Source organism: Crinia signifera, chromosome 4 (genome assembly GCF_055691185.1).
Source record: "Crinia signifera chromosome 4, ASM5569118v1, whole genome shotgun sequence".
Lineage (NCBI taxonomy): Eukaryota > Metazoa > Chordata > Amphibia > Anura > Myobatrachidae > Crinia > Crinia signifera.
Window position 1 is genome coordinate 6,687,628 of NC_139220.1, and position 27,984 is coordinate 6,715,611.

At 51.1% G+C, this 27,984-nt stretch overlaps 1 protein-coding gene across 2 annotated transcripts; it reads left to right on the plus strand.

The window, feature by feature from the left end:
- Nucleotides 1–10,449: 10,449 nt before the first annotated feature.
- IL17RA (interleukin 17 receptor A) lies at nucleotides 10,450–27,450 on the plus strand. 2 transcript variants are annotated; one of them, XM_083180873.1, is made up of 12 exons: nucleotides 10,450–10,754; nucleotides 11,694–11,718; nucleotides 12,057–12,203; nucleotides 12,290–12,414; nucleotides 14,544–14,679; nucleotides 15,228–15,275; nucleotides 15,526–15,689; nucleotides 15,793–15,867; nucleotides 20,620–20,704; nucleotides 21,165–21,263; nucleotides 23,241–23,261; nucleotides 24,219–27,450. In XM_083180873.1, the coding sequence occupies exons 1-12, from the start codon at nucleotides 10,623–10,625 to the stop codon at nucleotides 25,619–25,621; spliced, it is 2,460 nt and encodes an 819-aa protein (XP_083036999.1). In that variant the 5' UTR covers nucleotides 10,450–10,622; the 3' UTR covers nucleotides 25,622–27,450. The 2 variants fall into 2 exon arrangements, with proteins under 2 accessions (XP_083036999.1, XP_083037000.1); XM_083180874.1 differs by lacking the exons at nucleotides 10,450–10,754; nucleotides 11,694–11,718 and having other exon boundaries at nucleotides 12,064–12,203; nucleotides 12,294–12,414.
- Nucleotides 27,451–27,984: the final 534 nt, after the last annotated feature.

Sequence of the window (27,984 nt, forward strand, 5' to 3'; positions counted from 1 at the left end):
ACGGCATTATCTGGCTCTTTCACATACTTCAGAGCCTCTTGCATATACAGATCCAAGGCAGAGCAGTAATTGGAGGCATCCAATCCACAGTGTGTGGGGCCTGCAATCTTCATTGTCCGCTTCTCCTCTTCCTCTGTTCTGGAACCAGAATGATTCCCAACCTCAGACCTGGAATTCGCTTGATTCCCCCCAGCTACCTGCTGGTCCGCATCTCTGAGGACTTGGATCATCTGTTCCCTGGTCTGCCCCTTGGCAGGCTCCACTCGGTTGATACCAGAGACCACATCACGATCCAACTTCACACTATTAATTTCCGCAGAAAGTAAAAGTTCTGTACGAAGTCCACCTCTTGCTACCTCAGTAGCCCTGGCTGGTGAACTCTCACGCACAAGTCCGCCATCGTGATGCTCTGTATCTTCCTCCATAGAGTCACAGGTCAATCTCCACTTAATCTGTGCCTCCTTATAAGTAGCTGCCATTCTGCTGCAGTTACTTCTCCAAAATAATAAAACAGGGATGGGGAACAGAAAATGCTTTTACAGTGACTTACACTACTACATAAGCCTTGAGTTTTGGTATCTGGTGAAATGTATTCACTTAAGTTATCCAAATAAAAAAACAAAAATTGCTTTTTGAAATATCCCACCGCTGGCCACCAGTTTGTCACGACCCTAGTCGGCGATTCCCCAGATACGACAATCTGAGAATCGCGGCCACGTGACACTTCTACTGAGTATCCCAAGCGTGTGCGTATTTCACCACGATTCCGCTTGCCACCAATCAAAGTAAGCTTTTTGGACTTAGTCCGCGACAGCTTTGATTCTGCCGACACACCAAATTATGAGTTACAGGGTAGCGCCCTGGCAAATTCGTCAGAGGCTTGGGCTGGAAAACAGCAGATACCAGAACTAATTATGACTTTTTAATTAAGTGAAAACACTACAAGGCTTACAGTATATTACAGAAAACATAAGTTACAAGATATATGATTAATAGGTAAGTCAAACGTAAAAAACAATTTCAAAATAAAAGAAAATGGGAATAAAGAAACAAACCACTTCAAGGACACACAGCATGAAGCGGGGTTTGGAGTGGAAATCTCTCCGGATATTGGATCATTTCAGAGACAGGTATCGGACCCGTATCATCCCAAGGAAAATGAACGCCATGTCTTGTGAGACACACACTTTTAAGATTTTCAAAACACACACAATCACAGCCCCCACCTCAGGAATTTCCCTGTCCAGGGGTTTCCCTAGGATATAACCAGGGGCTGGCTAATTGACTTCCCTTTTGAAGATGAGCAATGTAGCCATTCAATCACCCCCCTGGGCCTCCTAATTCTTATCTCAAATAAGGTGTCCTTCTAGAGTTATAAGGGAATTGCTTTCCTGACATCTCTCTGGTCTGGGAAGACATTTGCCAGAGACCCTGGACTTCAATACAAGATTTATAGATGCAGGGGGGAAGGAGATAACCTCTTCTTTCCTGTTGAGGTTTCAAACAGATGAGCAAGGGTTGTTGGAATAACCTTTTTACCCACATAAAAATACAGGATGAGTAGATTGCACACCATATCAGAAACAGTATTGTAAACAGAGCATGGACTTCAAAGGAAAGAGATCCCATCTGCCTTCCTGCTTCACCCCCCAGTCCTCCCAACCATCCAGGGCAAAGGCAGGTCACTTTCTCCATTACATTTACAATTAGGGCAGAATGGCGTGGTACAATTACGCTCCTTCTGGCGTAAAAATGGCGGTCGCTCATGACAAGATGGCATCCAATCATGACAGAAATTTTTACATATGGCCCCCAAAGGATTTTTTCCCCATACAAACGGCCCTTGGCACAAAAAAGGTTCCTCACCCCTGCTATAGATGGTCTATAGCAGAGGTGGCCAACCTGTGGCTCTTTGCTAAATGAAATGTGGCTCCTGCAGCAGTGGCACTGCTGCTTGCCTCCTCTGATGCTACATTGCTGTGTGCTCGATGTGATGTTATGACATCACGTTGTGGGAGGAGCATGCTATACCCAGCATTAGGGAGAGGGAACAGAGACCACAAGGGTTGAGAGGCTGTTTGCGGCGACTGTGCGGCAGAGAGGTTGCGGTGGCCAGACTGCGGATTAGGTATGCGGCTGCAAATGGGGTGTGGAGGCTGTCTGCTTAATTTTGTGAGTCATTTTTTTAACAATAAAATAAGTGAAATCAAACATTGATCTGTTCTGCAAGGATTACTGCAAGTAGCTTCACATAGAAGCCAGAATTGTAAAAAATTACTGAAAACAGGGATTGTCAAATGTCCCACTAAAAAAAAATTACAGCAATGAGAAAAGGTAATAAAGTTTTTTTTTATTGGGAAGATTACGTAATTGTGTATTTTCAATGTGCTTGTCTAACAAAAAACTGGTTTGACTCAAGGTCATGCTCTTACAAATGTAATTTCAAAGACACAAATATGGGGTATGGCCTTGTGCCAGCTAGGCCACGCCCATTTTCTACATGGTATCGGCTCTTTGTCTTACGATAACATATTTTTTGGCTCAATACCTCTGATTGGTTGGCCACCCCTGGTCTATAGCATAGGCCAGGGGTCTGAAACTATTTTGCTCTGGGACCCCATCAGACAATAAAATAATTACAGGAACCCAGCAAGTTAGTGCAGATGGTCATCACATCACACGTGTAGTCAGCAGACAGCACATACATGCCAGCATTGTGGAGGCACAGAGTGATGGGAGGAGTCTAATATACCATAACCCATCACACGTGTAGTAAGCAGACAGCACATACATGGCAGCATTGTGGAGGCACAGAGTGATGGGAGGAGTCTGATATACCATAACCCTTCACATCACACGTGTAGTCAGCAGGCAGCACATACATGGCAGCATTGTGGAGGCACAGAGTGATGGGAGGAGTCTGATATACCATAACCCATTACATCACATGTGTAGTCAGAAGACACCACATACATGGCAGCACTGTGGAGGCACAGAGTGATGGGAGGAGTCTGATATACCGTAACCCATCACATCACATGTGTAGTCAGCAGACAGCACATACATGGCAGCATTGTGGAGGAACAGAGTGATGGGAGGAGTCTGATATACCATAACCCATCACATCACACGTGTAGTCAGCAGACAGCACATACATGGCAGCATTGTGGAGGAACAGAGTGATGGGAGGAGTCTAATATACCATAACCCATCACACGTGTAGTAAGCAGACAGCACATACATGGCAGCATTGTGGAGGCACAGAGTGATGGGAGGAGTCTGATAAACCATAACAGCACATACATGGCAGCATTGTGGAGGCACAGAGTGATGGGAGGAGCCTGATATACCATAACCCTTCACATCACACGTGTAGTCAGCAGGCAGCACATACATGGCAGCATTGTGGAGGCACAGAGTGATGGGAGGAGTCTAATATACCATAACCCTTAACATCACACGTGTAGTCAGCAGGCAGCACATACATGGCAGCATTGTGGAGGCACAGAGTGATGGGAGGAGTCTGATAAACCATAACAGCACATACATTGCAGCATTGTGGAGGCACAGAGTGATGGGAGGAGCCTGATATACCATAACCCTTCACATCACACGTGTAGTCAGCAGGCAGCACATACATGGCCGCATTGTGGAGGCACAGAGTGATGGGAGGAGTCTAATATACCATAACCCTTCACATCACATGTGTAGTCAGCAGACAGCACACACATGGCAGCATTGTGGAGGCACAGAGTGATGGGAGGAGTCTGATATACCATAACCCATCACACCACACGTGTAGTCAGCAGACAGCACATACATGGCAGCATTGTGGAGGCACAGAGTGATGGGAGGAGTCTGATATACCATAACCCATCATATCGCACATGTGGTCAGCAGACAGCACATACATGGCAGCATTGTGGAGGCACAGAGTGATGGGAGGAGTCTGATATACCATAACACATCACACATGTAGTTATCAGACAGCACATACATGGCCGCATTGTGGAGGCACAGAGTGATGGGAGGAGTCTAATATACCATAACCCTTCACATCACATGTGTAGTCAGCAGACAGCACACACATGGAAGCATTGTGGGGGCACAGAGTGATGGGAGGAGTCTGATATACCATAACCCATCATATCGCACATGTAGTCAGCAGACAGCACGTACATGGCAGCATTGTGGAGGCACAGAGTGATGGGAGGAGTCTGATATACCATAACACATCACACATGTAGTTAGCAGACAGCAAATACATGGCCGCATTGTGGACGCACAGAGTGATGGGAGGAGTCTGATATACCATAACCCTTCACATCACATGTGTAGTCAGCAGACAGCACACACATGGCAGCATTGTGGAGGCACAGAGTGATGGGAGGAGTCTGATATACCATAACCCATCACACCACACGTGTAGTCAGCAGACAGCACATACATGGCAGCATTGTGGAGGCACAGAGTAATGGGAGGAGTCTAATATACCATAACCCATCACATCACAGGTGTAGTCAGCAGACAGCACATACATGGCAGCATTGTGGAGGCACAGAGTAATGGGAGGAGTCTAATATACCATAACCCATCACATCACACGTGTAGTCAGCAGACAGCACACACATGGCAGCATTGTGGAGGCACAGAGTAATGGGAGGAGTCTAATATACCATAACCCATCACATCACAGGTGTAGTCAGCAGACAGCACATACATGGCAGCACTGTGGAGGCACAGAGTGATGGGAGGAGTCTGATATACCATAACCCAGCACATCACATGTGTAGTCAGCAGACAGCACATACATGGCAGCATTGTGGAGGCACAGAGTGATGGGAGGAGTCTGATATACCATAGCCCATTACATCACACGTGTAGTCAGCAGACAGCACATACATGGCCGCATTGTGGAGGCACAGAGCGATGGGAGGAGTCTGATATACCATAACCCATCACATCACATGTGTAGTCAGCAGACAGCACACACATGGCAGCATTGTGGAGGCACAGAGTGATGGGAGGAGTGTAATATACCATAACCCATCACATCACACGTGTAGTCAGCAGACAGCACATACATGGCAGTATTGTGGAGGCACAGAGTGATGGGAGGAGTCTAATATACCATAACCCATCACATCACATGTGTAGTCAGCAGACAGCACATACATGGCAGCATTGTGGAGGCACAGAGTGATGGGAGGAGTGTAATATACCATAACCCATCACATCACACGTGTAGTCAGCAGACAGCACATACATGGCAGCATTGTGGAGGCACAGAGTTATCGGAGGAGTCTGATATACCATAACCCATCATATCGCACATGTAGTCAGCAGACAGCACATACATGGCAGCATTGTGGAGGCACAGAGTGATGGGAGGAGTCTGATATACCATAACCCATCATATCTCACATGTAGTCAGCAGACAGCACATACATGGCAGCATTGTGGAGGCACAGAGTGATGGGAGGAGTCTGATATACCATAACCCATCACATCACATGTGTAGCCAGCAGACAGCACATACATGGCAGCAGTGTGGGGGCACAGATGATGGGAGGAGTCTGATATACCATAACCCATCACATCACACGTGTAGTCAGCAGACAGCACAAACATGGCAGCATTGTGGAGGCACAGAGTGATGGGAGGAGTCTAATATACCATAACCCATCACATCACACGTGTAGTCAGCAGACAGCACATACATGGCAGCATTGTGGGGGCACAGAGTGATGTGAGGAGTCTAATATACCATAACCCATCACATCACAGGTGTAGTCAGCAGACAGCACATACATGGCAGCACTGTGGAGGCACAGAGTGATGGGAGGAGTCTAATATACCATAACCCATCACATCACAGGTGTAGTCAGCAGACAGCACAAACATAGCAGCAATGTGGAGGCACAGAGTGATGGGAGGAGTCTGATATACCATAACCCATCACATCACATGTGTAGTCAGCAGACAGCACATACATGGCAGCATTGTGGAGGCACAGAGTGATGGGAGGAGTCTGATATACCATAACCCATCATATCGCACATGTAGTCAGCAGACAGCACATACATGGCGGCATTGTGGAGGCAGAGTGATGGGAGGAGTCTAATATACCATATCTAGGGTTGCAACCTCTCCCGGATTTCCGTGATTCTCCCGTTTTTGGTGGCAACCCTCCAGGAGGCTTGTCCAGTCTCCCGGATTCCGGGATTCTCCTGGAATACAGGTGTCTAAAAAAGCCTCCAGCGCCTCTCCCCAGTGGCCAGTACCATACTGTCCCGCCCGCCCATGCCTGCCTCCGCTCTGCAGTCTGCCTGAAGCTCGGGAGATGATGTCATCATCTCGCGTCTTCGTTCTGCAGGGGCAGGAAGCATGGCGAGGGCATTGGGGGAGGGGAATGCCTCCCTGTGTGTGTGTGCTAGGTGTATGTGTGCGGGGAGCCGGGGGATGGGATGTGCTCAGTGCTGGGTGTTCTGGTGTCTTTTCCCTGCAGTGTCCACATCATTGCTGGTACATGTGTGTTCTCAGTGTGTTACATGTATCCTTTATGACTGGAGGCAGCATCCCTGTACCCCATTCAGCAATGTGTGCAGCCATTCATTATAGTATGTGTACATATGTGTGGCTTGTACATGTATGTTGGGCTGTAACAGAGATCAGGTACCAGTGGCTGTGCAGGGACTGTGGCACTACAAGTCCCAGATTGCCTTGATCATCTGGCCACCCCTTATACCATCACACTGAGTGCTGCCCACTGCAATGTACAGGGTCACACACTGCTGGTACTGTATAGAGGGATGTATAGGGCACATCCATATTCTGCGTCTACTGACAGTATTGTGATGCTAAGGTGTAACAGTGCAAGGGGTACAAGCCCAAGAGATTGTTCCCCTACACGTCATTTCTGGCTATGGCCGTCTTCCGACTTCCGGGTCCAGGCGTTTTCAGCGGGCGGGGACGGGACACGCTGCAGGATGCATACCTCCCAACTGTCACGATTTTAGAGGGACAGTCCCGATTTTCGGGTCCTGTCCCGCTGTCCCACCCGCGGCAGGCATTGTCCCGCTGCGGGGGGTGGCAGTTGGGAGACCCCCCAATCTAGTAGAATAGACGCTGTGCGCATGCGCACAGCGTCTATTCTCGTATGAAAATGAGGTCGCGGCTAATTAGCATAAGCCGCGCCCTCATTTGCATACGACACGCCCCTTTTCGGGCGCTCGCACGGCTTCACCGCGCGAGTGTCCCTATTTCTTCAGATGAAAAGTTGGGAGGTATGAGGATGGAGGGCACCTTATTTAAGGTAAGGCTACACCATTACACACTGCTGTTTCAACCGGGTTACTGAACGGTTTTCCTGAGGAAAACCGGTCAGCAACCCGGTGGAAACGGCTGTCGAGTCAGCCCTGTTGTATCTTTCTGTGATGACACTTTGAAATACAAAACCTTTTTTTTCACCATACGAGTGCTGGTCTGCTCCTGTCCTAGGTTTTAGGTTGGGTAAGTGCAACTAATAAATATATATATATATATATATATATATATATATATATATACGAGGAAATGAACAACGGCACTCAGAGGTCTTTTTTTCAGGTTTGTATTAGGTGATACAAGCTGCTGACGTTTCGGAGCTCTCGCTCCTTTATCAAAGCATGTACTGTAGGTGAGACAGTGTGTAAGTGAACAATCTTACCTTAAATAGGGTGTCTTCCCGCCTGTGTCCCGTCCAGGTCCCCGCCCGCTGCTCCCGCTGTTTTCCGGAAGTCGGAAGTTAGCTGCGGCCGGATCTCACATGGGGGGAACTGTACAGACTGCTGTGCGTGACCCGCAAGCGTCTTGGTCTCCTAGGTGATTTCCCCAGCATTACTGGTCTACTATGCGTCTCAGCTGGCGGAGGACCTAAAACGGATCCACAGGATTTGAAAAACACTTACATGTGCAAACCAATGTACAAATATACTTTGCAATGAGAATTAAATACTTTTTTGTGCAATAAAAACCGTATTAAAAAACGGCAGACTTTCTCTCCTAAAAATACTGTGGTGCACAAACCAAAACATAAAACGTGACTCCTCTATAGTGAATGAATGTACGGGAGAGTAAATGTCTTCTTTGTGTTATTTACATTTGGTACTTGTTTCCTAGCACGGCCACACCGATTTACATCGGGGTGGTCGTGTCGGAAAAATCGCGTCGATCGCATCGCATGCGATTTGGACGCATGCGATGCGATCGACGCAACCGACCCGATTTTTTGATTGAATGAAATGTAAATCGGGTCCCTGGGACCCGATTTTACATTGGATTCAATGTGAAATATTCCCTAGACCCCCAAATTTTACGCCGTAAACCCCACCCCACGATAGACGCCAACCCGAAGCGTGGCGAGCGCAGCGAGCCCGCGAGGGGCGGCGGTGCGCGTCCTCCGACCTTTTCATTCCCCTACTATCCACGTCGGCGTGGAGTTGAGAATAGAATAGTGTGGCGAGCGGACGCGTATACCGAAGATAGTTTATATGCTCTTCATTTGTTTGCAAACTTTATGTGCAGATTTAATATTAGATCTGTGTTGTGTCCCTGATCTTGGAGGTGTTGGCAAACCTGCATGGATCCAGGATGTCTATCCCTAATGGTTCTACTTGGCATTACTATGTCTCATGTGCTACACATTGGGAGTGTAATCTCTCTAGGTTGTACTTTGTACATCACTACATCAACTATGATAATTCGTTGTAATTCTTGACATCATTCCAACTCATAATAAAGTCCCCAATGGTAGTCTCTCGTTCAATCCATTGGGTTTTGTGGCCTCCAGGCGAAATATCCACTTTGTTTCCAATCTTAATAAATTGCCTCCCCTGTCACCGCCTCTGATGGATTCTGGAACTTGGTCTAGGGCCATGTGTCTCAAGTCACTCTGTTTGTGTTTGAGCAAGGCGAAGTGCTTAGCGACAGGCTGCTCATTGTCCGTGCCCTCCAGGGCTGCCTTTATCGCAGACTTGTGCATGGCCATTCTCTCTCTCTCATGCTCCTGACCGTTTTCCCCCTCCACCACCTATTATACCCTCATTTATATTTCATTTCTTCTTCAGGGTTTTGCTCTCCTCAGCCAAAATATTTTCCGAACTCCAGTGCCAAAACAGTGCCGTAACTAGGCGCAGGCAGCTCCGAGGGCACACCCTCACCCGCCGGAATGGCAGGCACCCCACATTTGGTTGCAACACAATGTTTGCATCGGAATAACCGTTGGTGCAGTGGTTAGCAGTGTAGCCTCATTGGAGTCAATTACCGGTCTATGGGGAGTTTGTATGTTCTCTCCGTGTTCCCGTGTGTACAGCGCTACCACACACGGTGTGTGCTATATAAATAACTGCGGAATAAATACTTGGACACAATTCAGCACAAACCGCGTCATCAAGCATCTGCGAGGCATGGCGGTCAGTGCCACCAGCGCGGAGGTGGGTCTAAATCCAAGCGGGCTAAAGGACATGAGCAGTGGCATAAGTTCGTCCCAGTTGCCCGGAGGCAATAAAGATATTGTTGCCCCCCCCCCCCCCCCACACACACACACACCACCTTAAATAAATACATGTTATGTATATTATGTTTAAAATTAAGACAGTTTGACATCTATGGTCCTGCTAGGTGGGGGAGTAAGCCACTTAACCGTTATCAACGACTTTCAATTAAGTGATTTGAATGTGCAGGGGAGGAGAGGTGCCCCCTTGGGAGCAGGAGCCCGGCGGCAGATGACTCCATTGCCTCCCAGAGTTCTGCCACTGGACATGAGGGGTCCAGGAGACCCACCCGAGATTTGGGAGACTAGACGGGCATGTACTAAACCCAGAGAGCAAGAATGGAGGACGATATTAATAATAATAAGCGACACCAGCCCGGGAACACCGCCACTGACTGAGGCCGAGGCTGCTGTGCTACTTGTGCTGTCAGCTGTAGAGATGGGTCGCCCGCGGACGAAGCGGGTCTTTTGAACGGATCCCATAAAAGACTGAGGGAGTCGCCGATCCCAAAAAGGTGACCCGTCGTTCCTTTACTTTCAGTTTCGTTTTCCATTACAATGCATTTGCCTGAGCTCAGCACTGCCACCTGTGGCAGCTGAGATGTACTACCTCTGGGGACTGACTGAGTTCAGTGCTGCGACTGCAAGTGAGAGAAGGAATAACAAGGCTGCTGCTGCTAGGGATGGCCATCGGTGCAGACGCCATCGATGGTTGCCATCGATGGCGATTCTGCAAACAGCCATCGATCAGGGTTTTACTCGGTCATGTGTGTTCTTATTTGTTCAGCTCACTGTTTGTTGAGCTGTGCCACTGGGCGGGAACTGGAAGCCCTCGCTTATATAGCAGCCCCGCCCATACCCCTGATTTGCATAGCTGCCGATCCGCCCGACACTAGATTTGCATACTTGCGGGATTTCCCCGGCAGCCTGTTCCCGGAATCCCCGCCCTCTCACACGCCCGCTTACCTGGCCTGAGTGGCAAGCTGATTGGTCAGGTTGGCGTGTGTGATTTGCATATCTCCGCCCCCTGGTTGAGAAGGAAGGAAGCGAAGCGGCAGGGAAAGGTGTCACTGCTGCCCGGGATAAGAGCATGGGTCCGGGCAGCCCGGGCTCCGTGTCCCCCCGCCGGGCCCTGCCCTTGCTCCTGCACCTCTCACTGCTGCTGGCGGGAGCCCTGGGGCTCCAGTTCATCACAGAGCCGCCGTACAACTGCTCGCAGCCGGTAAGTGTCCGGGACCGGCGGGGGGTGTAATAGGGGGGAAACTACCTGTTCCCCGAGTGTGCGACCTGTGAGTGACAGCCGCCCCCTGAGTATGTGACATGTGAGTGACAGCCGCCCCCTGAGTGTGTGACATGTGAGTGACAGCCGCCCCCTGAGTGTGTGACATGTGAGTGACAGCCGCCCCCTGAGTGTGTGACATGTGAGTGACAGTCGCCCCCTGAGTGTGTGACATGTGAGTGACAGCCGCCCCCTGAGTGTGTGACATGTGAGTGACAGCCGTCCCCTGAGTGTGTGACTTGTGAGTGACAGCCGCCCCCTGAGTGTGTGACATGTGAGTGACAGCCGCCCCCTGAGTATGTGACCTGTGAGTGACAGCCGCCCCCTGAGTGTGTGACCTGTGAGTGACAGCCGCCCCCTGAGTGTGTGACCTGTGAGTGACAGCCGCCCCCTGAGTGTGTGACATGTGAGTGACAGCCGCCCCCTGAGTGTGTGACATGTGAGTGACAGCCGCCCCCTGAGTGTGTGACATGTGAGTGACAGCCGCCCCCTGAGTGTGCGTCCTGATGTGAGTGACAGCCGCCCCCTGAGTGTGCGTCATGATGTAAGTGACAGCCTCCCCCCATGAGTGTGCGACATGATTTGAGTGACAGCCGCCCCCTGAGTGTATGACATGATGTGAGTGACAGTGGCCCCCAACTGTTTGATATGTGAGTGCCAGCTGCCCCGGAGCATCCCACAGTGACACTGTACGACTGTCAGCGGACATGCTGGGAGTTATAGTTCCCCAGCAGCTGATACTCCCATCATGAATGCGGTGCTGTTTGCGCAGGGCCGTGTGTGTTGGGAATGCACCTGTGTAGCTGCAGGGCAGGTGACGAGGCTGGAGACAGTGACCGAGAGCTAACAATCTACTGACGTTTCTCCCTTCATGTCTTGCAGGGAATGCAGTGCTCCATCCTGGGCAGTAAGTATTGTTACCGGATAACGCAGTGGGCCTGATTCACACTCATACGCCGCGTCTGTGTCAGCGGATTATTTGCTATTGTCTGTGCGTCGGAAACCTGTAGTCACATTCTCCGAATATCTGCAATAGGCTGGTGCACCCAATGGTGGCGTGCAAGGACGCAGTGGCAGTACAAATGCTTACGTTGCCCATACGTACACCAGGGAAGGAATCTTATCGATTTCTGCATTCACCTCTGAATCAGCCCAAAATATATATATGTCCCAGGGGAGCAGGACAGGTGGGGTACAGAGGGTCCGCCAGAATGAGGGGTTTCATCGTCTTGCATCTCCCAATAGGTAACTGCATGGACGAAAGCTGGTTTCAAACGCAGAAATGGACGCCGTCCGGCCCTCTTGACATGGAGGTGACACCCAGCATTTGGTTGAACGTGGAGGGGCAGAAGGTGCCCGTTCTGGACATAACCTGGACAGTAAACATAGACTGTGAGTAGGATAATATCGTAGATATACTGTATATCCACCCCTACCATATAAGGCCCCCAGTACTTACAGCCCCCTCTCTTCCTCAGCCAGTATAAAGAACCTGCGGGGCGCAGAGGTCACCGTCCTGGAGCTGGCCACCAACATGAACCTGTGTGTTCAATTCCAGTTCGGCAACACCTTCACAGAACCGAGCAGCGCTGATGGATCTCCGGTAAGAACACCTTAACCTATCGGTGAGCGGGATGCTGGGACCAGGGCTGCCATCAAGGGGGTGCTGAGGGTGCAGCTGTCCCGGGCTCAACCACTCTGACAGAGAGGGAAAGGCCTGTCCCTTAATGGTAGCAAGAAACCCTTAGCCGCACAAGCCTGCGCCGTGCACAGGACACCCGGCGCACAGGAGATGTGCCTCTACAGGGACAGCTGTGATGGGCCGCAGAGCATGGCTCCGCCTGATGTCAACTCAAGACGCTCGGTCACCTGATATGTGCCCCATGCCACTTGATGTGTGTCCTCTGTCACCCCCTCAGCCGGCTACCCTTACCTCGTGTGGTGCCTGCCCGCCAGCCAGATCGCCGCCGCCTCTTGCTCCCCTTTCGGGGGACATTTCAGTTGGGATACCGGCTGTCAGCCAAAGGGAGCCCGTGGACCGGCAGCCGCAGTTAGCGATTGGCTTCCGGAACGAGAGCTTTGTTGAGCCAGCGCAATATTTGTAATGTCTGCCGAGAGAGGAGCAGTTATGCATTGTGTGCGGGACACTATTGTGGGCATCCTATGTAGGCATTACAGTGTGCGGCACTGGCATAATGTGTAATGGGCATTTATTTTTATTTTTTACTTTATTAATTTATTTTGTGTTTTGAGCCCTTTCTGTCTGGTCAGTCCTCAGACCCACAATTTCTAGTGGCAGCCCTGGCTGGGACCGGTGGTGGAAGCGAGCTTCTAAAAATAAAAATAGGTGATATTGGCCATAGCAACCAACCAACCAACCAACCAACCAACCAGATACTTTCTATTATTTCTCTATGGGCTTCTAGAAAAAGATAGGCAGAATCTGATACCACCTATAAGGACAGTGGACTGTCAGGAAGTCCTATAATACCAAGTCCAGAGTCATCATATTTTTTGACTATTGCAGGTTGACTAGAGCCCCATCTTAAGGCTATATGTGCATTATTGGTACTTATGTATTATCTGGGCTTCCATGTTAAATGCACCCCATTTTTTCATACCCCTACTATCCAACTATGCATGGAGTTGATTTTATATAGTGTGGCGAGCCACCGTGCCCGAAGCGTGGCGAGCGCAGCGAGCCCCGCAAGGGGACGCGGTCTCATAAGAAAAACGGGAGCCCAGATATTACATAAGTACCGCATTATTAATTGTTGTGTTATGTAATTATTATCATTTAATTTATGTGAATATTTTTATATAATCTGATATTAAATGTATTGATTTAATTTTGCTCTCTGAGATGTCTCTCTCCTTCTTCTACTGGTATCTTTTATGTAATTATCAAGGTTACAATTGGGAGCAACACCGTTAATTCCTTTTATAATTGGTCCTAAAGGCCCCCATACACTATGCAATTTGGTCCCGATTTCACCCGATTCAGATGGATCGGGCAGTGAAATCGGGCCAAATCGCAGGTATAGACACCCGGTCCGACCGAGTCAGGAGGTCGGACCGGCTGCACATAAGATTTGCTAAATGTTATGTGCAGCCGGGCAGGGGACACCGAGGCGGCGGACGCCGGCGAGGGAGATGGGCAGGGGGGGCGGCGGACGCCGGCGAAGGAGTCGGGCAGGGGGAGCAGGGAGCTGTCAATGCTCCGTCCGGTGGAGGGAGCGGGGGGGGGGGACGCTTCTAGTAGCGCAGAGGCAGCGGACGCTGCGGGGGACACAGGCGGCAGTAACATAGAGCCGGGCAGGGGGAGCCGGGAGCTGTCAGCGCTGGGGGAAAAAAAAGCCCATACAATGAATGGGCAGCCTGTGATTGGCTGAGCGCTCTCTCAGCCAGTCAGCAATTGGTTGAGAGAGCGCTCAGCCAATCACAGGCTGCCCATTCATTGTAGGGGCTTTTTTTTTTCAGTACTGACAGCTCCTGGCTCCCCCTGCCCGGCTCTATGTTACTGCCGCCTTTGTGTCACTGTCCCCCCACCCCAGTCGCCTCGCAGCGTCCCCCGCCCGCCACCTCGATTTCCGCCGACCCCCTGCTCCCTCCATAATGTATGGGGGCCTTTAGTGTTAATTTAAAAAAAAATGCTCCTGATTTTAGCTTAATCTAACCGTATATAAGAAGCCTTTCTGTATAACGATGTCTCCTTGTCTCTCCCCGTCCTAGTGGCAGTACTCCTACAGTGGGTTCCAGGTGGTGCCCGGAACCGACTACCTGGTGACTGTCCAGCACCTACCCAAGCTGGAAACCAACAGCAAGCAAAAAACCGACAACAGCAGGGAGAAGAAGATCAGTGTGCCAAGTAATAACCCAGACCATCAAACCAAAAGCTGTGGTACCTCTTCTGGCCACTAGTGCCCCCATGGTACCTCTTCTGACCACTACTGCCCCCGTGGTTCTTCTTCTGGCCACTAGTGCTCCCGTGGTACCTCTTCTGGCCACTACTGCCCCCGTGGTTCTTCTTCTGGCCACTAGTGCTCCCGTGGTACCTCTTTTGGCCACTACTGCCCCCGTGGTTCTTCTTCTGGCCACTAGTGCTCCCGTGGTACCTCTTCTGGCCACTAGTGCCCCCCATAGAACCTGTTTTGACCACTGGTAGCCCCGTAGAACCTCCTTTTGGCCACTAGTCCTTGTATTCGTTTGGCGATTGTAACCCCAAGAATGGCCCTTGAAATACTTACATTTGCCACATTGGGTACCCCTGAGCATTCTGCCCGCTCACTCCCACCATTTAGTTTACCAATATACAGTAATAACTTCCCCCAATCCCCCGTACCTCTCTCTTTCCTATTCCATCTATGGCGGGCCAGGTCTGTTGCCACTTGTGACCCTAATGTCTTCTCTCCACAGGTTGCAAAGAGGATTCCATGATGCAGACAGTCGCCTGCTGTGCCCTCGGTACGCACCCCGATTCTTATTCTCGCTCCCAGAATCTGTTGGAGGTTCTAGCGGGGTATTTATTAATGCTCGGAGATAGAGATAAAAGTACTAGCCAATCAGCTTCTGCCTTACTTTTTAAAGGCTGCATTTTAAAAATGGCAGGAACTGCTTGAGAGATAGAGTACCAACCACAATTTTATCTCTCTCCAAGTTTTGCTGAAATTAATTTTTAAAATGAAATCTAAAATCTGTGACTTCGTACTCTTAGGCTACTGCTGGAGCCCGAATATCAGCCTGGAGGTTGGCACAGGCACGTTAACAGTGACCTTCACCCCTCAATCTGACTTCTGGGAATATATGGTACAAGTCACCTTCCCGGAAGGCAAGACCACGACTGAGACCGTCAAGCTCACCTGGAATTTCAGCCGTAATGTGTGTACAATGTGAATATCAGAACCCCGTCTAGCTGACGGCCGGACCTAGGCGGGGAAAGTATCTACTGTACTTTATGGGTGTTTTCTCTTCTGGCCTGCAGGAGGCGCCCTCTGAACGTGTGCAGGTGACCTTCCCCAGCCCTGTGATGCATAAACCATGCAGCTATTACATCTCGGTAAGTTATCTGAGCCCCATATGTGCTTGTTACACATCCCGTTCCAATACCAGCGGCTGTCCAGCCCAGGGGGTTGGGTAGGGGATTTCGGTCATGGGCCCATCGAATCCTTGGGCCCGGGGCGGTGGTGTAATAGGGGGTAATACTGTGTGTGAGGGGACATGGCTGGGCCCGGGGTGGCCGTGTAATAGGGGGGTAATACTGTGTGTGAGGGGACATGGCCGGGCCTGGGGTGGCGGTGTAATAAGGGGGTAATACTGTGTGTGAGGGGAAATGGTCGGGCCCGAGGTGGCGGTGTAATAGGGGGGTAATACTGTGTGTGAGGGGACATGGCCGGGCCCGAGGTGGTGGTGTAATAGGGGGTAATACTGTGTGTGAGGGGACATGGATGGGCCCGGTGTGGTGGTGTAATACTGTGTGTGAGGGGACATGGATGGGCCCGGTGTGGTGGTGTAATACTGTGTGTGAGGGGACATGGCCGGGCCCGGGGTGGCGGTGTAATACTGTGTGTGAGGGGACATGGATGGGCCCGGGGCGGTGGTGTAATACTGTGTGTGAGGGGACATGGATGGGCCCGGGGCGGTGGTGTAATACTGTGTGTGAGGGGACATGGATGGGCCCGGTGTGGTGGTGTAATACTGTGTGTGAGGGGACATGGATGGGCCCGGGGTGGCGGTGTAATAGGGGGTAATACTGTGTGTGAGGGGACATGGATGGGCCCGGTGTGGTGGTGTAATACTGTGTGTGAGGGGACATGGATGGGCCCGGTGTGGTGGTGTAATACTGTGTGTGAGGGGACATGGCCGGGCCCGGGGTGGCGGTGTAATAGGGGGTAATACTGTGTGTGAGGGGACATGGATGGGCCCGGTGTGGTGGTGTAATACTGTGTGTGAGGGGACATGGATGGGCCCGGGGCGGTGGTGTAATACTGTGTGTGAGGGGACATGGATGGGCCCGGTGTGGTGGTGTAATACTGTGTGTGAGGGGACATGGATGGGCCCGGTGTGGTGGTGTAATACTGTGTGTGAGGGGACATGGATGGGCCCGGGGCGGTGGTGTAATACTGTGTGTGAGGGGACATGGATGGGCCCGGGGCGGTGGTGTAATACTGTGTGTGAGGGGACATGGATGGGCCCGGTGTGGTGGTGTAATACTGTGTGTGAGGGGACATGGATGGGCCCGGTGTGGTGGTGTAATACTGTGTGTGAGGGGACATGGATGGGCCCGGTGTGGTGGTGTAATACTGTGTGTGAGGGGACATGGATGGGCCCGGTGTGATGGTGTAATACTGTGTGTGAGGGGACATGGATGGGCCCGGTGTGATGGTGTAATACTGTGTGTGAGGGGACATGGATGGGCCCGGGGCGGTGGTGTAATACTGTGTGTGAGGGGACATGGATGGGCCCGGTGTGGTGGTGTAATACTGTGTGTGAGGGGACATGGATGGGCCCGGTGTGGTGGTGTAATACTGTGTGTGAGGGGACATGGATGGGCCCGGTGTGGTGGTGTAATACTGTGTGTGAGGGGACATGGATGGGCCCGGTGTGGAGGTGTAATACTGTGTGTGAGGGGACATGGATGGGCCCGGTGTGGAGGTGTAATACTGTGTGTGAGGGGACATGGATGGGCCCGGTGTGGCGGTGTAATACTGTGTGTGAGGGGACATGGATGGTCCCGGGGTGGCGGTGTAATAGGGGGTAATACTGTGTGTGAGGGGACATGGATGGGCCCGGTGTGGTGGTGTAATACTGTGTGTGAGGGGACATGGATGGGCCCGGTGTGGTGGGGTAATACTGTGTGTGAGGGGACATGGATGGGCCCGGTGTGGTGGTGTAATACTGTGTGTGAGGGGACATGGATGGGCCCGGTGTGGTGGGGTAATACTGTGTGTGAGGGGACATGGATGGGCCCGGGGTGGTGGTGTAATACTGTGTGTGAGGGGACATGGATGGGCCCGGTGTGGTGGGGTAATACTGTGTGTGAGGGGACATGGATGGGCCCGGGGTGGTGGTGTAATACTGTGTGTGAGGGGACATGGATGGGCCCGGTATGGTGGTGTAATACTGTGTGTGAGGGGACATGGATGGGCCCGGTATGGCGGTGTAATACTGTGTGTGAGGGGACATGGATGGGCCCGGGGTGGTGGTGTAATACTGTGTGAGGGGACATGGCCGGGCCCGGGGTGGCGGTGTAATAGGGGGTAATACTGTGTGTGAGGGGACATGGATGGGCCCGGTGTGGTGGTGTAATACTGTGTGTGAGGGGACATGGATGGGCCCGGTGTGGTGGTGTAATACTGTGTGTGAGGGGACATGGATGGGCCCGGGGCGGTGGTGTAATACTGTGTGTGAGGGGACATGGATGGGCCCGGGGCGGTGGTGTAATACTGTGTGTGAGGGGACATGGATGGGCCCGGTGTGGTGGTGTAATACTGTGTGTGAGGGGACATGGATGGGCCCGGTGTGGTGGTGTAATACTGTGTGTGAGGGGACATGGATGGGCCCGGGGTGGCGGTGTAATAGGGGGTAATACTGTGTGTGAGGGGACATGGATGGGCCCGGTGTGGTGGTGTAATACTGTGTGTGAGGGGACATGGATGGGCCCGGTGTGGTGGTGTAATACTGTGTGTGAGGGGACATGGCCGGGCCCGGGGTGGCGGTGTAATAGGGGGTAATACTGTGTGTGAGGGGACATGGATGGGCCCGGTGTGGTGGTGTAATACTGTGTGTGAGGGGACATGGATGGGCCCGGGGCGGTGGTGTAATACTGTGTGTGAGGGGACATGGATGGGCCCGGTGTGGTGGTGTAATACTGTGTGTGAGGGGACATGGATGGGCCCGGTGTGGTGGTGTAATACTGTGTGTGAGGGGACATGGATGGGCCCGGTGTGGTGGTGTAATACTGTGTGTGAGGGGACATGGATGGGCCCGGTGTGGTGGTGTAATACTGTGTGTGAGGGGACATGGATGGGCCCGGTGTGGTGGTGTAATACTGTGTGTGAGGGGACATGGATGGGCCCGGTGTGGAGGTGTAATACTGTGTGTGAGGGGACATGGATGGGCCCGGTGTGGAGGTGTAATACTGTGTGTGAGGGGACATGGATGGGCCCGGTGTGGCGGTGTAATACTGTGTGTGAGGGGACATGGATGGTCCCGGGGTGGCGGTGTAATAGGGGGTAATACTGTGTGTGAGGGGACATGGATGGGCCCGGTGTGGTGGTGTAATACTGTGTGTGAGGGGACATGGATGGGCCCGGTGTGGTGGGGTAATACTGTGTGTGAGGGGACATGGATGGGCCCGGTGTGGTGGTGTAATACTGTGTGTGAGGGGACATGGATGGGCCCGGTGTGGTGGGGTAATACTGTGTGTGAGGGGACATGGATGGGCCCGGGGTGGTGGTGTAATACTGTGTGTGAGGGGACATGGATGGGCCCGGTGTGGTGGGGTAATACTGTGTGTGAGGGGACATGGATGGGCCCGGTATGGTGGTGTAATACTGTGTGTGAGGGGACATGGATGGGCCCGGTATGGTGGTGTAATACTGTGTGTGAGGGGACATGGATGGGCCCGGTATGGCGGTGTAATACTGTGTGTGAGGGGACATGGATGGGCCCGGGGTGGTGGTGTAATACTGTGTGTGAGGGGACATGGATGGGCCCAGTGTGGCGGTGTAATACTGTGTGTGAGGGGACATGGATGGGCCCGGTGTGGTGGTGTAATACTGTGTGTGAGGGGACATGGATGGGCCCGGTGTGGCGGTGTAATACTGTGTGTGAGGGGACATGGATGGGCCCGGTGTGGCTGTGTAATACTGTGTGTGAGGGGACATGGATGGGCCCGGTGTGGTGGTGTAATACTGTGTGTGAGGGGACATGGCCGGGCCCGGTGTGGTGGTGTAATACTGTGTGTGTGAGGGGACATGGATGGGCCCGGTGTGGTGGTGTAATACTGTGTGTGTGAGGGGACATGGATGGGCCCGGTGTGGTGGTGTAATACTGTGTGTGTGAGGGGACATGGATGGGCCCGGTGTGGTGGTGTAATACTGTGTGTGTGAGGGGACATGGATGGGCCCGGTGTGGTGGTGTAATACTGTGTGTGTGAGGGGACATGGATGGGCCCGGTGTGGTGGTGTAATACTGTGTGTGTGAGGGGACATGGATGGGCCCGGTGTGGCGGTGTAATACTGTGTGTGTGTGAGGGGACATGGATGGGCCCGGTGTGGTGGTGTAATACTGTGTGTGTGAGGGGACATGGATGGGCCCGGTGTGGTGGTGTAATACTGTGTGTGTGAGGGGACATGGATGGGCCCGGTGTGGTGGTGTAATACTGTGTGTGTGAGGGGACATGGATGGGCCCGGTGTGGCGGTGTAATACTGTGTGTGTGTGAGGGGACATGGATGGGCCCGGTGTGGTGGTGTAATACTGTGTGTGTGAGGGGACATGGATGGGCCCGGTGTGGTGGTGTAATACTGTGTGTGTGTGAGGGGACATGGATGGGCCCGGTGTGGTGGTGTAATACTGTGTGTGTGAGGGGACATGGATGGGCCCGGTGTGGCGGTGTAATACTGTGTGTGAGGGGACATGGCCGGGCCCGGTGTGGCGGTGTAATACTGTGTGTGAGGGGACATGGATGGGCCCGGTGTGGTGGTGTAATACTGTGTGTGAGGGGACATGGATGGGACAGCTGTAATGTGCTATCTGGATGTGGAATTGTCGCCATTATTTGCTGACGGATTGTCTTACTGACTCTAGGTTTGGCCTTTGGGGTGCAATAACGATTGTGTGCGGAAGAGCTACACCCCCCCCTGTCTTCCAGCCCCTGTGACGACAGCACCCCGTGAGTATGACGTGTATCCCCCTCATTGTACAGACACACGGCATATGTTAGTGTCATGTAGGAGGAGTACGATCCTAGCTGTCATGTTGCAGGCAGTGTTTGATAAGGGAGAGGTAAATAGACCCACGATCTGATTGTGACTTGGTGAAGCGGAGTAAAGGCCCCCACACCTTAGGCAATTTCCCCCGCAGTTCCCTCGCCGCCTCTCTGCGTCCCCTTGCCGGCTCGCCGTATCCTCTGCGTCCCCGTCCCCCCCACCCTGTTGACCAGAGTCTCAGCTCCCAAAGGAGGAAGCCAGAGATAGAAGTGTATGCAGTCCTGGCTGGAGGGTAAAGTCGCATGAAGGTGAACTGGGCCAGAAGATCCGCGTACAGTGCGCAGTGTGTAATCCCCATTGGAATGTTCTGCTCACAGATGCACTCCTGTCCCGGGTAATAACCATATGTATTATTTATTACAGCTCCTGACCGTCCGGGTCGTTATTACCTGTGGACAATTGCAGCCGCTGTTACACTGACTGCCTTCACCGCGATCGTCGTCCTGTTGTATTGTGTTAACGGTAAGGACAGAGCTGTGTGTGTGCGCGTGTGTGTGTGTCCGTGCGTTCCTCTATAGGGTGTTATTGTACATCGCTGATAGAATGAGCAGGGCTAAGAAACAGAATTAATCATCTCTCCCAACCCTATAGCCGGCAAGTATCACCTCCGCTGTAAGTGGAGGGTGACTCATGGCTCCATCTGCTTGTACTGAAGGCACTGCTGTAGGCGGAGTGTGACTCACAGCACAGTGTCCCTGTCCTAGTGCTTTGCTGTAGGCGGAGTGTGACTCACAGCACCATGTCCCTGTCCTAGTGCATCGCTGTAGGCGGAGTGTGACTCACAGCACCGTGTCCCTGTCCTAGTGCATTGCTGTAGGCGGAGTGTGACTCACAGCACCGTGGCCCTGTCCTAGTGCATCGCTGTAGTTGGAGTGTGAATCACAGCACTGTGTCCCTACCCTAGTGCATTGCTGTAGGTGGAGTGTGACTCACAGCACGTGGCCCTGTCCTAGTGCATCGCTGTAAGCGGAGTGTGACTCACAGCACCGTGCCCCTGTCCTAGTGCACCGCTGTAAGCAGAATGTGACTCACACCGCTGTGTCCCTGTCCTAATGCTTCGCTGTAGGCGAGTGTGACTCACAGCACCGTGGCCCTGTCCTAGTGCATCGCTGTAGGCGGAGTGTGACTCACAGCACAGTGGCCCTGTCCTAGTGCATCGCTGTAGGTGGAGTGTGACTCACAGCACCGTGTCCCTGTCCTAGTGCATTGCTGTAGGCATAATGTGACTCACAGCACCGTGTCCCTGTCCTGATAGCAGTGCTGCAGGCGGAATGTGACTCAGCACCATGTCCCTGTCCTAGTGCATAGCTGTAGGTGGAGTGTGACTCACAGCATTGTGTCCCTGTCCTAGTGCATTGCTGTAAGCGGAGTGTGACTCACAGCACCGTGCCCCTGTCCTAGTGCACCGCTGTAAGCAGAATGTGACTCACAGCACCGTGGCCCTGTCCTAGTGCATCGCTGTAGGCGGAGTGTGACTCACAGCACAGTGGCCCTGTCCTAGTGCATCGCTGTAGGTGGAGTGTGACTCGCAGCACGTGCCCCTGTCCTAGTGCACGGCTGTAAGCAGAATGTGACTCACACCGCTGTGTCCCTGTCCTAATGCTTCGCTGTAGGCGAGTGTGACTCACAGCAGTGTCCCTGTCCTGATAGCAGTGCTGCAGGTGGAATGTGATTCACAGCACCGTGTCCCTGTCATAGATAGCAGTGCTGTAGGCAGAATATGGCTCACAGCAGTGTCCCTGTCCTAGTGCTTTGCTGTAGGAGGAATGTAACTCACAGCACCATGCCCCTATCCTAGTGCATTGCTGTAGGAGGTGTGACTCTCAGCACCATGTCCCTGACCTAGTGCATTGCTGTAGGCGAGTGTGACTCATAGCACCGTGTCCCTGTCATAGATAGCAGTGCTGTAGGCAGAATATGGCTCACAGCAGTGTCCCTGTCCTAGTGCTTTGCTGTAGGCAGAGTGTGACTCTCAGCAGTGTCCCTGTCCTGATAGCAGTGCTGCAGGTGGAATGTGATTCACAGCACAGTGTCCCTGTCCTAGTGCTTTGCTGTAGGAGGAATGTATCTCACAGCACCATGCCCCTATCCTAGTGCATTGCTGTAGGAGTGTGACTCACAGCACCATGCCCCTATCCTAGTGCATTGCTGTAGGAGTGTGACTCACAGCACCATGCCCCTATCCTAGTGCATTGCTGTCGGCAGAGTGTGACTCACAGCACCATGCCCCTATCCTAGTGCATTGCTGTCGGCAGAGTGTGACGCACAGCACCATGTCCCTATCCTAGTGCATTGCTGTCGGCAGAGTGTGACTCACAGCACCGTGTCCCTGTCCTAGTGAATTGCTGTGACTCAGAATAACGATACTCAGGCTGAAATGTTAAGAAAATTGTAATTTGATTTTATTAACTTTTTTATATATCTTTCTATTAATTGCAGAATGCCTCCGCCACCGCACAGGTACGTTTTGAAAGACCGGCAGGTGTGATGTCATTAATAGTTCTACGGAACATGATAGAACCATAGTTTTAGGTTATTCCCCCACCCCACACACTTCTAGGCATTTTGGGGCATATGTATCAAAGCTTTGATACCTCTCTCAATATTTTTTTATTTTTTGAACTCTTTATTTTCTAAGAGAATCAATACAAAGTATAGTCACGTTCGATTTTTTTAACTGTGCTGGTGGTCCCCTTTAATCGATCATGGATCTGTAGCTTCTAGATCAGGGGTGGACAAATCAGTCCTCTAGATCTACCAACGGTCCGCGATCTCCAAACCACCTAGCTGGTGCACAGATATAATCATTACTAAATGTCACATTTCCCATATCACCTAGCTGCTGCACAGGTGCAGTCATTACTAACTGTTATGTCTCCAGACTACCTAGCTGGTGCACAGGTGTAGTCATTACTAACTGTTACGTCTCCAGACCACCTTGCTGGTGCACAGTTGCAGTCATTACTGTCACATTTCCACACCACCTAGCTGGTGCACAGGTATAATCATTACTAAATGTCACATTTCCCAGACCACCTAGCTGGTGCACAGGTGCAGTCATTACTAACTGGCACATTTCCCAGACCACCTAGCTGGTGCACAGGTGCAGTCATTACTAACTGTCACATTTCCCAGACCACCTAGCTGGTGCACAGGTGAAGTCATTACTAACTGTCACATTTCCACACCACCTAGCTGGTGCCCAGGTGCAGTCATTACTAACTGTTACATTGTGTAACAACATGCTGCATTAATTCCTACTATAGACCCACAGGCTGCCTGAGACATGAACTGTTGGTAGATCTTGAGGACCAGTTTGGCCACCCCTGGTGTAAATAAATGGCCTTCACAGTAACGGTCTCCTATCTGTGTTCCCATACCTTTTTGCCACTAACACTCACTTCTCTGTCTGTCCAGATTCCGTCCTAACAAAACCGCAACTGCCCATCCCTAAATCGACCAGACGGAAGGTATGGGTGGTGTACTCCGCCGACCACAAGCTCTACGTCGACGTGGTCCTAAAGTTGTCCGATTTCCTGCGAGTGGCTTGGGGCCTGGATGTAATCCTGGATCGACTTCATGTCCAAGAAATTGGTGTAGCCGGTGCCATGGCCTGGCTGAGCCGTCAGAAGTATGAAATGGAGAAGGAGGACGGCACCATTCTCATTCTCTGTTCTCGAGGGGCCCAAGAAAAATGGAAGGCGCTGCAGAACCGCCAGGAGCCCAGAGTCAATTTGAGGGAGGACTGTGGGCACCAGCTTGGAGACCTTTTTACCCCTGCGCTCACTCTCATCCTCCCTGATTTCCAGAAGGCATTGCCCTGTGATCGTTACGCAGTTGCCTATTTTGGCAAACTCTTTGATCTTGGGCATGTTCCATCGCCCTTGGAATTATGCACAAAGTTTTCCCTCACGGAGAGCCTCCAGCTACTTTACTTCCGAATACAAAGACAAGAAAATCGCCAGCCCAACATGGAAATTACTGTCGTACAAGAAGAGAATCCAAACTACCAGCATTTAATGGAGGCCATTGAGCGGTGCCAGAAGTGGCAGGAGGAACACTTGGACTGGTTTGAGATAGAGTGTTCCTCAGAGCATGGAGCAGATTCTATGAGCACAGAAGGAGAAGATGACGGAGAACAGGTGGTTGACTGTAATATCACACGTAAACTCAAGCCTCTTGTCCGCTGCCCCGAGACTTCAGTCTCTATGGTAGACCCATTGATTAAAATGCCGTATCCTGTCATGGTGACCGACCCTACGATTGTGCTCGGACCTCCGGCCACACATGTGGAGCCTCTTCTGAATGATACCAACCCCACTGTATCCTTTTTACAGCCTTTACTTGCAGCAGAAGACTCCAGAGAAGCTTTCATTATGGAGCCACTCGTGGTTGGCGAAGACACGTCTCTCCCTGAACTCAACATACCTTTACTTGATGGAGACTTACCCATCCAGTCCAACCCTGGATTCCAGTCCATGGATTTTGTGATTGAAGCACAGAAGCGATTTTTCTACCAGAGCTTCTTACAGGGTCCACATTGGTCACCCAACATGGACCTCATTGTACCTCAGCCCAATAATCTTTTTGAGCCGTGCTACCAGGACCAGGCCCTTGTCCCCTATGTAAACTTGGTCAATCCTCAGACCGATCAACTGCCCCAGCAGCCAACGGACCAGGGGTATAATTCCTGGAACCCAAATGATGGGGACCTACAGGCAATAAAGGAGGAATCATTGAAGCTGCTATTGCAGAATGGGGGTTTGCTGGACTTCCAGGTAGTCTATGGGGACCAGTTGGAAACTGAGCCAAACCAGTGAACTACAGCATATATTTCAGCGTAGACCAGTTTTGTGGGCTTGCCCTCCATGCAAGAAATGTACAAGTCAGCCATTATTTGGGCACAAAAACACCTGTGCAGGCAAACACTTATAAATATTGGTCTTAGGTAGGGTGGCCAATCCCTGGATCGGGATTGGCGGGATCCCAGTGTTTGGCCCCTAAAACGCCGGGATTTCTATCCCAGGATTGGAAACTCCAATCCTGCGTGCGCAGTCTAATGCCGGGCAATATCTGAGCGGGTGCTCAGACGCTGCCTGAATTCTCCCGCCAGTGCGGCTCTTCGCAGCGCGACAAAGTCAGAGGTCACGCTGCGCAGTCCCCACAGCCCCGTCCTGGGCGTGCTGCCTGCACTCCCACCCTGACTGCATCGCCAGTCTCCCAGCTCTACTGCCCGCCCTCCCAGATTCCGGGATTGAAAAAATGCCCCGGGATTAGCATCCCTAGTCACAGGAAGCAAGAGGTGTGTGGTCCTAGTGTATGGTCCTCCTGCATTACTGAAAGGGGTGTGTGCTCACCATGGGGGAGCAAGCCACGGTACTCTGTAGTCCTTCCCACTTTCTTGTCTGAATCTGAATAATACCTCATTTTAATTGATGAAAAGAACACAATTTTTGCTGGTTTCTTCAGGGCAGTACGGATGGTGTAATGGTTAGCATTACTGCCTCACAGCACTGAGGTCATGGGTTCCATTCCCACCATGGCCCTAACTGTGTGGAGTTTGTATGTTTTCCCTGTACTTGCATGGGTTTCCTCCCAATACCCAAAATATACTGGTAGGCTAATTGGCTCCAAACAAAATTAACCCGAGAATGTCTGTGTGTGCGTGTACATGTGGTAGGGAATATAGATTGTAAGCTCCACTGGGGCAGGGACTGATGTGAATGTTCAACTATACTCTGTACAGCGCTGCGGAATATGTGTGCACTTTATAATAACTGTTAATAATATTCTGTACAGCGCTGCGGAATATGTGTGCGCTATATAATAACTGGTAATAATATTCTCTGTACAGCGCTGCGGAATATGTGTGCGCTATATAATAACTGGTAATAATATTCTCTGTACAGCGCTGCGGAATATGTGTGCGCTATATAATAACTGGTAATAATATTCTCTGTACAGCGCTGCGGAATATGTGTGCGCTATATAATAACTGGTAATAATATTCTCTGTACAGTGCTGTGGAATATGTGTGCGCTATATAATAACTGGTAATAATAATCTCTGTACAGCGCTGCGGAATATGCGTGCGCTATATAAAAAACTGGTAATAATAGTTTCTGTACAGCGCTGCGGAATATGTATGCGCTATATAAATAACTGGTAATAATAATATCTGTACAGCGCTGCCGAATATGTGTGCGCTATATAATAACTGGTAATAATATTCTCTGTACAGCGCTGCGGAATATGTGTGCGCTATATAATAACTGGTAATAATAGTCTCTGTACAGCGCTGCGGAATATGTGTGCGCTATATAATAACTGGTAATAATAGTCTCTGTACAGCGCTGCAGAATATGTGTGCGCTATATAATAACTGGTAATAATATTCTCTGTACAGCGCTGCGGAATATGTGTGCGCTATATAAATGACTGGTAATAAATGACAGTCCCTGATACTGAGAATATATATATATCTTGTATTTTTGTATTAAGCACATGGACACAAATGTATCTGCATATTGGGAACTTGCCGCAAGCTCGGGGTCACCCAGTGTGCGGGCGTAATGATCACAGCCTCTGTGTAATTTCCTTTCTGTGTGTAATTACCTGTGTGACTTATATAATAAATGTAACAGACAAATGTGTGGACATATTAATTGTGATTTGGAAAACGGTGGAATTTAGTGATCAGACCCTTTCCCGTAGGTACCATCTCTGACTATGTCCTGGGTGTAAGAACTGGCATCTCTGCCTTTGGTGAAAGAGCTCAGTGACCGTTTTACATTTAGGACTTTATTTTTAAAAAAACTTCATTTTTGATAGGATTTTTCCCCACGGTAGGAAGTTTTTTTAAAAACACGGTTTAAAAAAAATATACCCCTTAGCGTGCCATTGTTCTATGGAATATGACACAAAATAAGACGTTCTACCATCCTAGCTCATAGGACAGTGGTGTCAAACTCAAGGCCCTCCAGTTGTTGTGGAACTACACCTCCCATCATGCCCTGCCACAATTTTAGCAATACATTTTATAAAATCTGAGGTAGGGCATGATTGGAGGTGTAGTTCCACAACAGCTGGAGGCCCATGAGTTTGACACCACTGCCACAGGACAACACTGACATATACAGGTAATGACAGCTCGGTAGTTGGGTGCTGGACCAGTAAGATCTAC

Bases quoted from the DNA above. Each gene is read 5' to 3' on its own strand.
- IL17RA (XM_083180873.1), top strand. From the start codon at position 10,623: ATGGGTCCGGGCAGCCCGGGCTCCGTGTCCCCCCGCCGGGCCCTGCCC. The intron at 10,755-11,693 runs GTAAGTGTCCGG...CATGTCTTGCAG, and splicing joins CGTACAACTGCTCGCAGCCG to GGAATGCAGTGCTCCATCCT. The intron at 23,262-24,218 runs GTACGTTTTGAA...CTGTCTGTCCAG, and splicing joins ATGCCTCCGCCACCGCACAG to ATTCCGTCCTAACAAAACCG.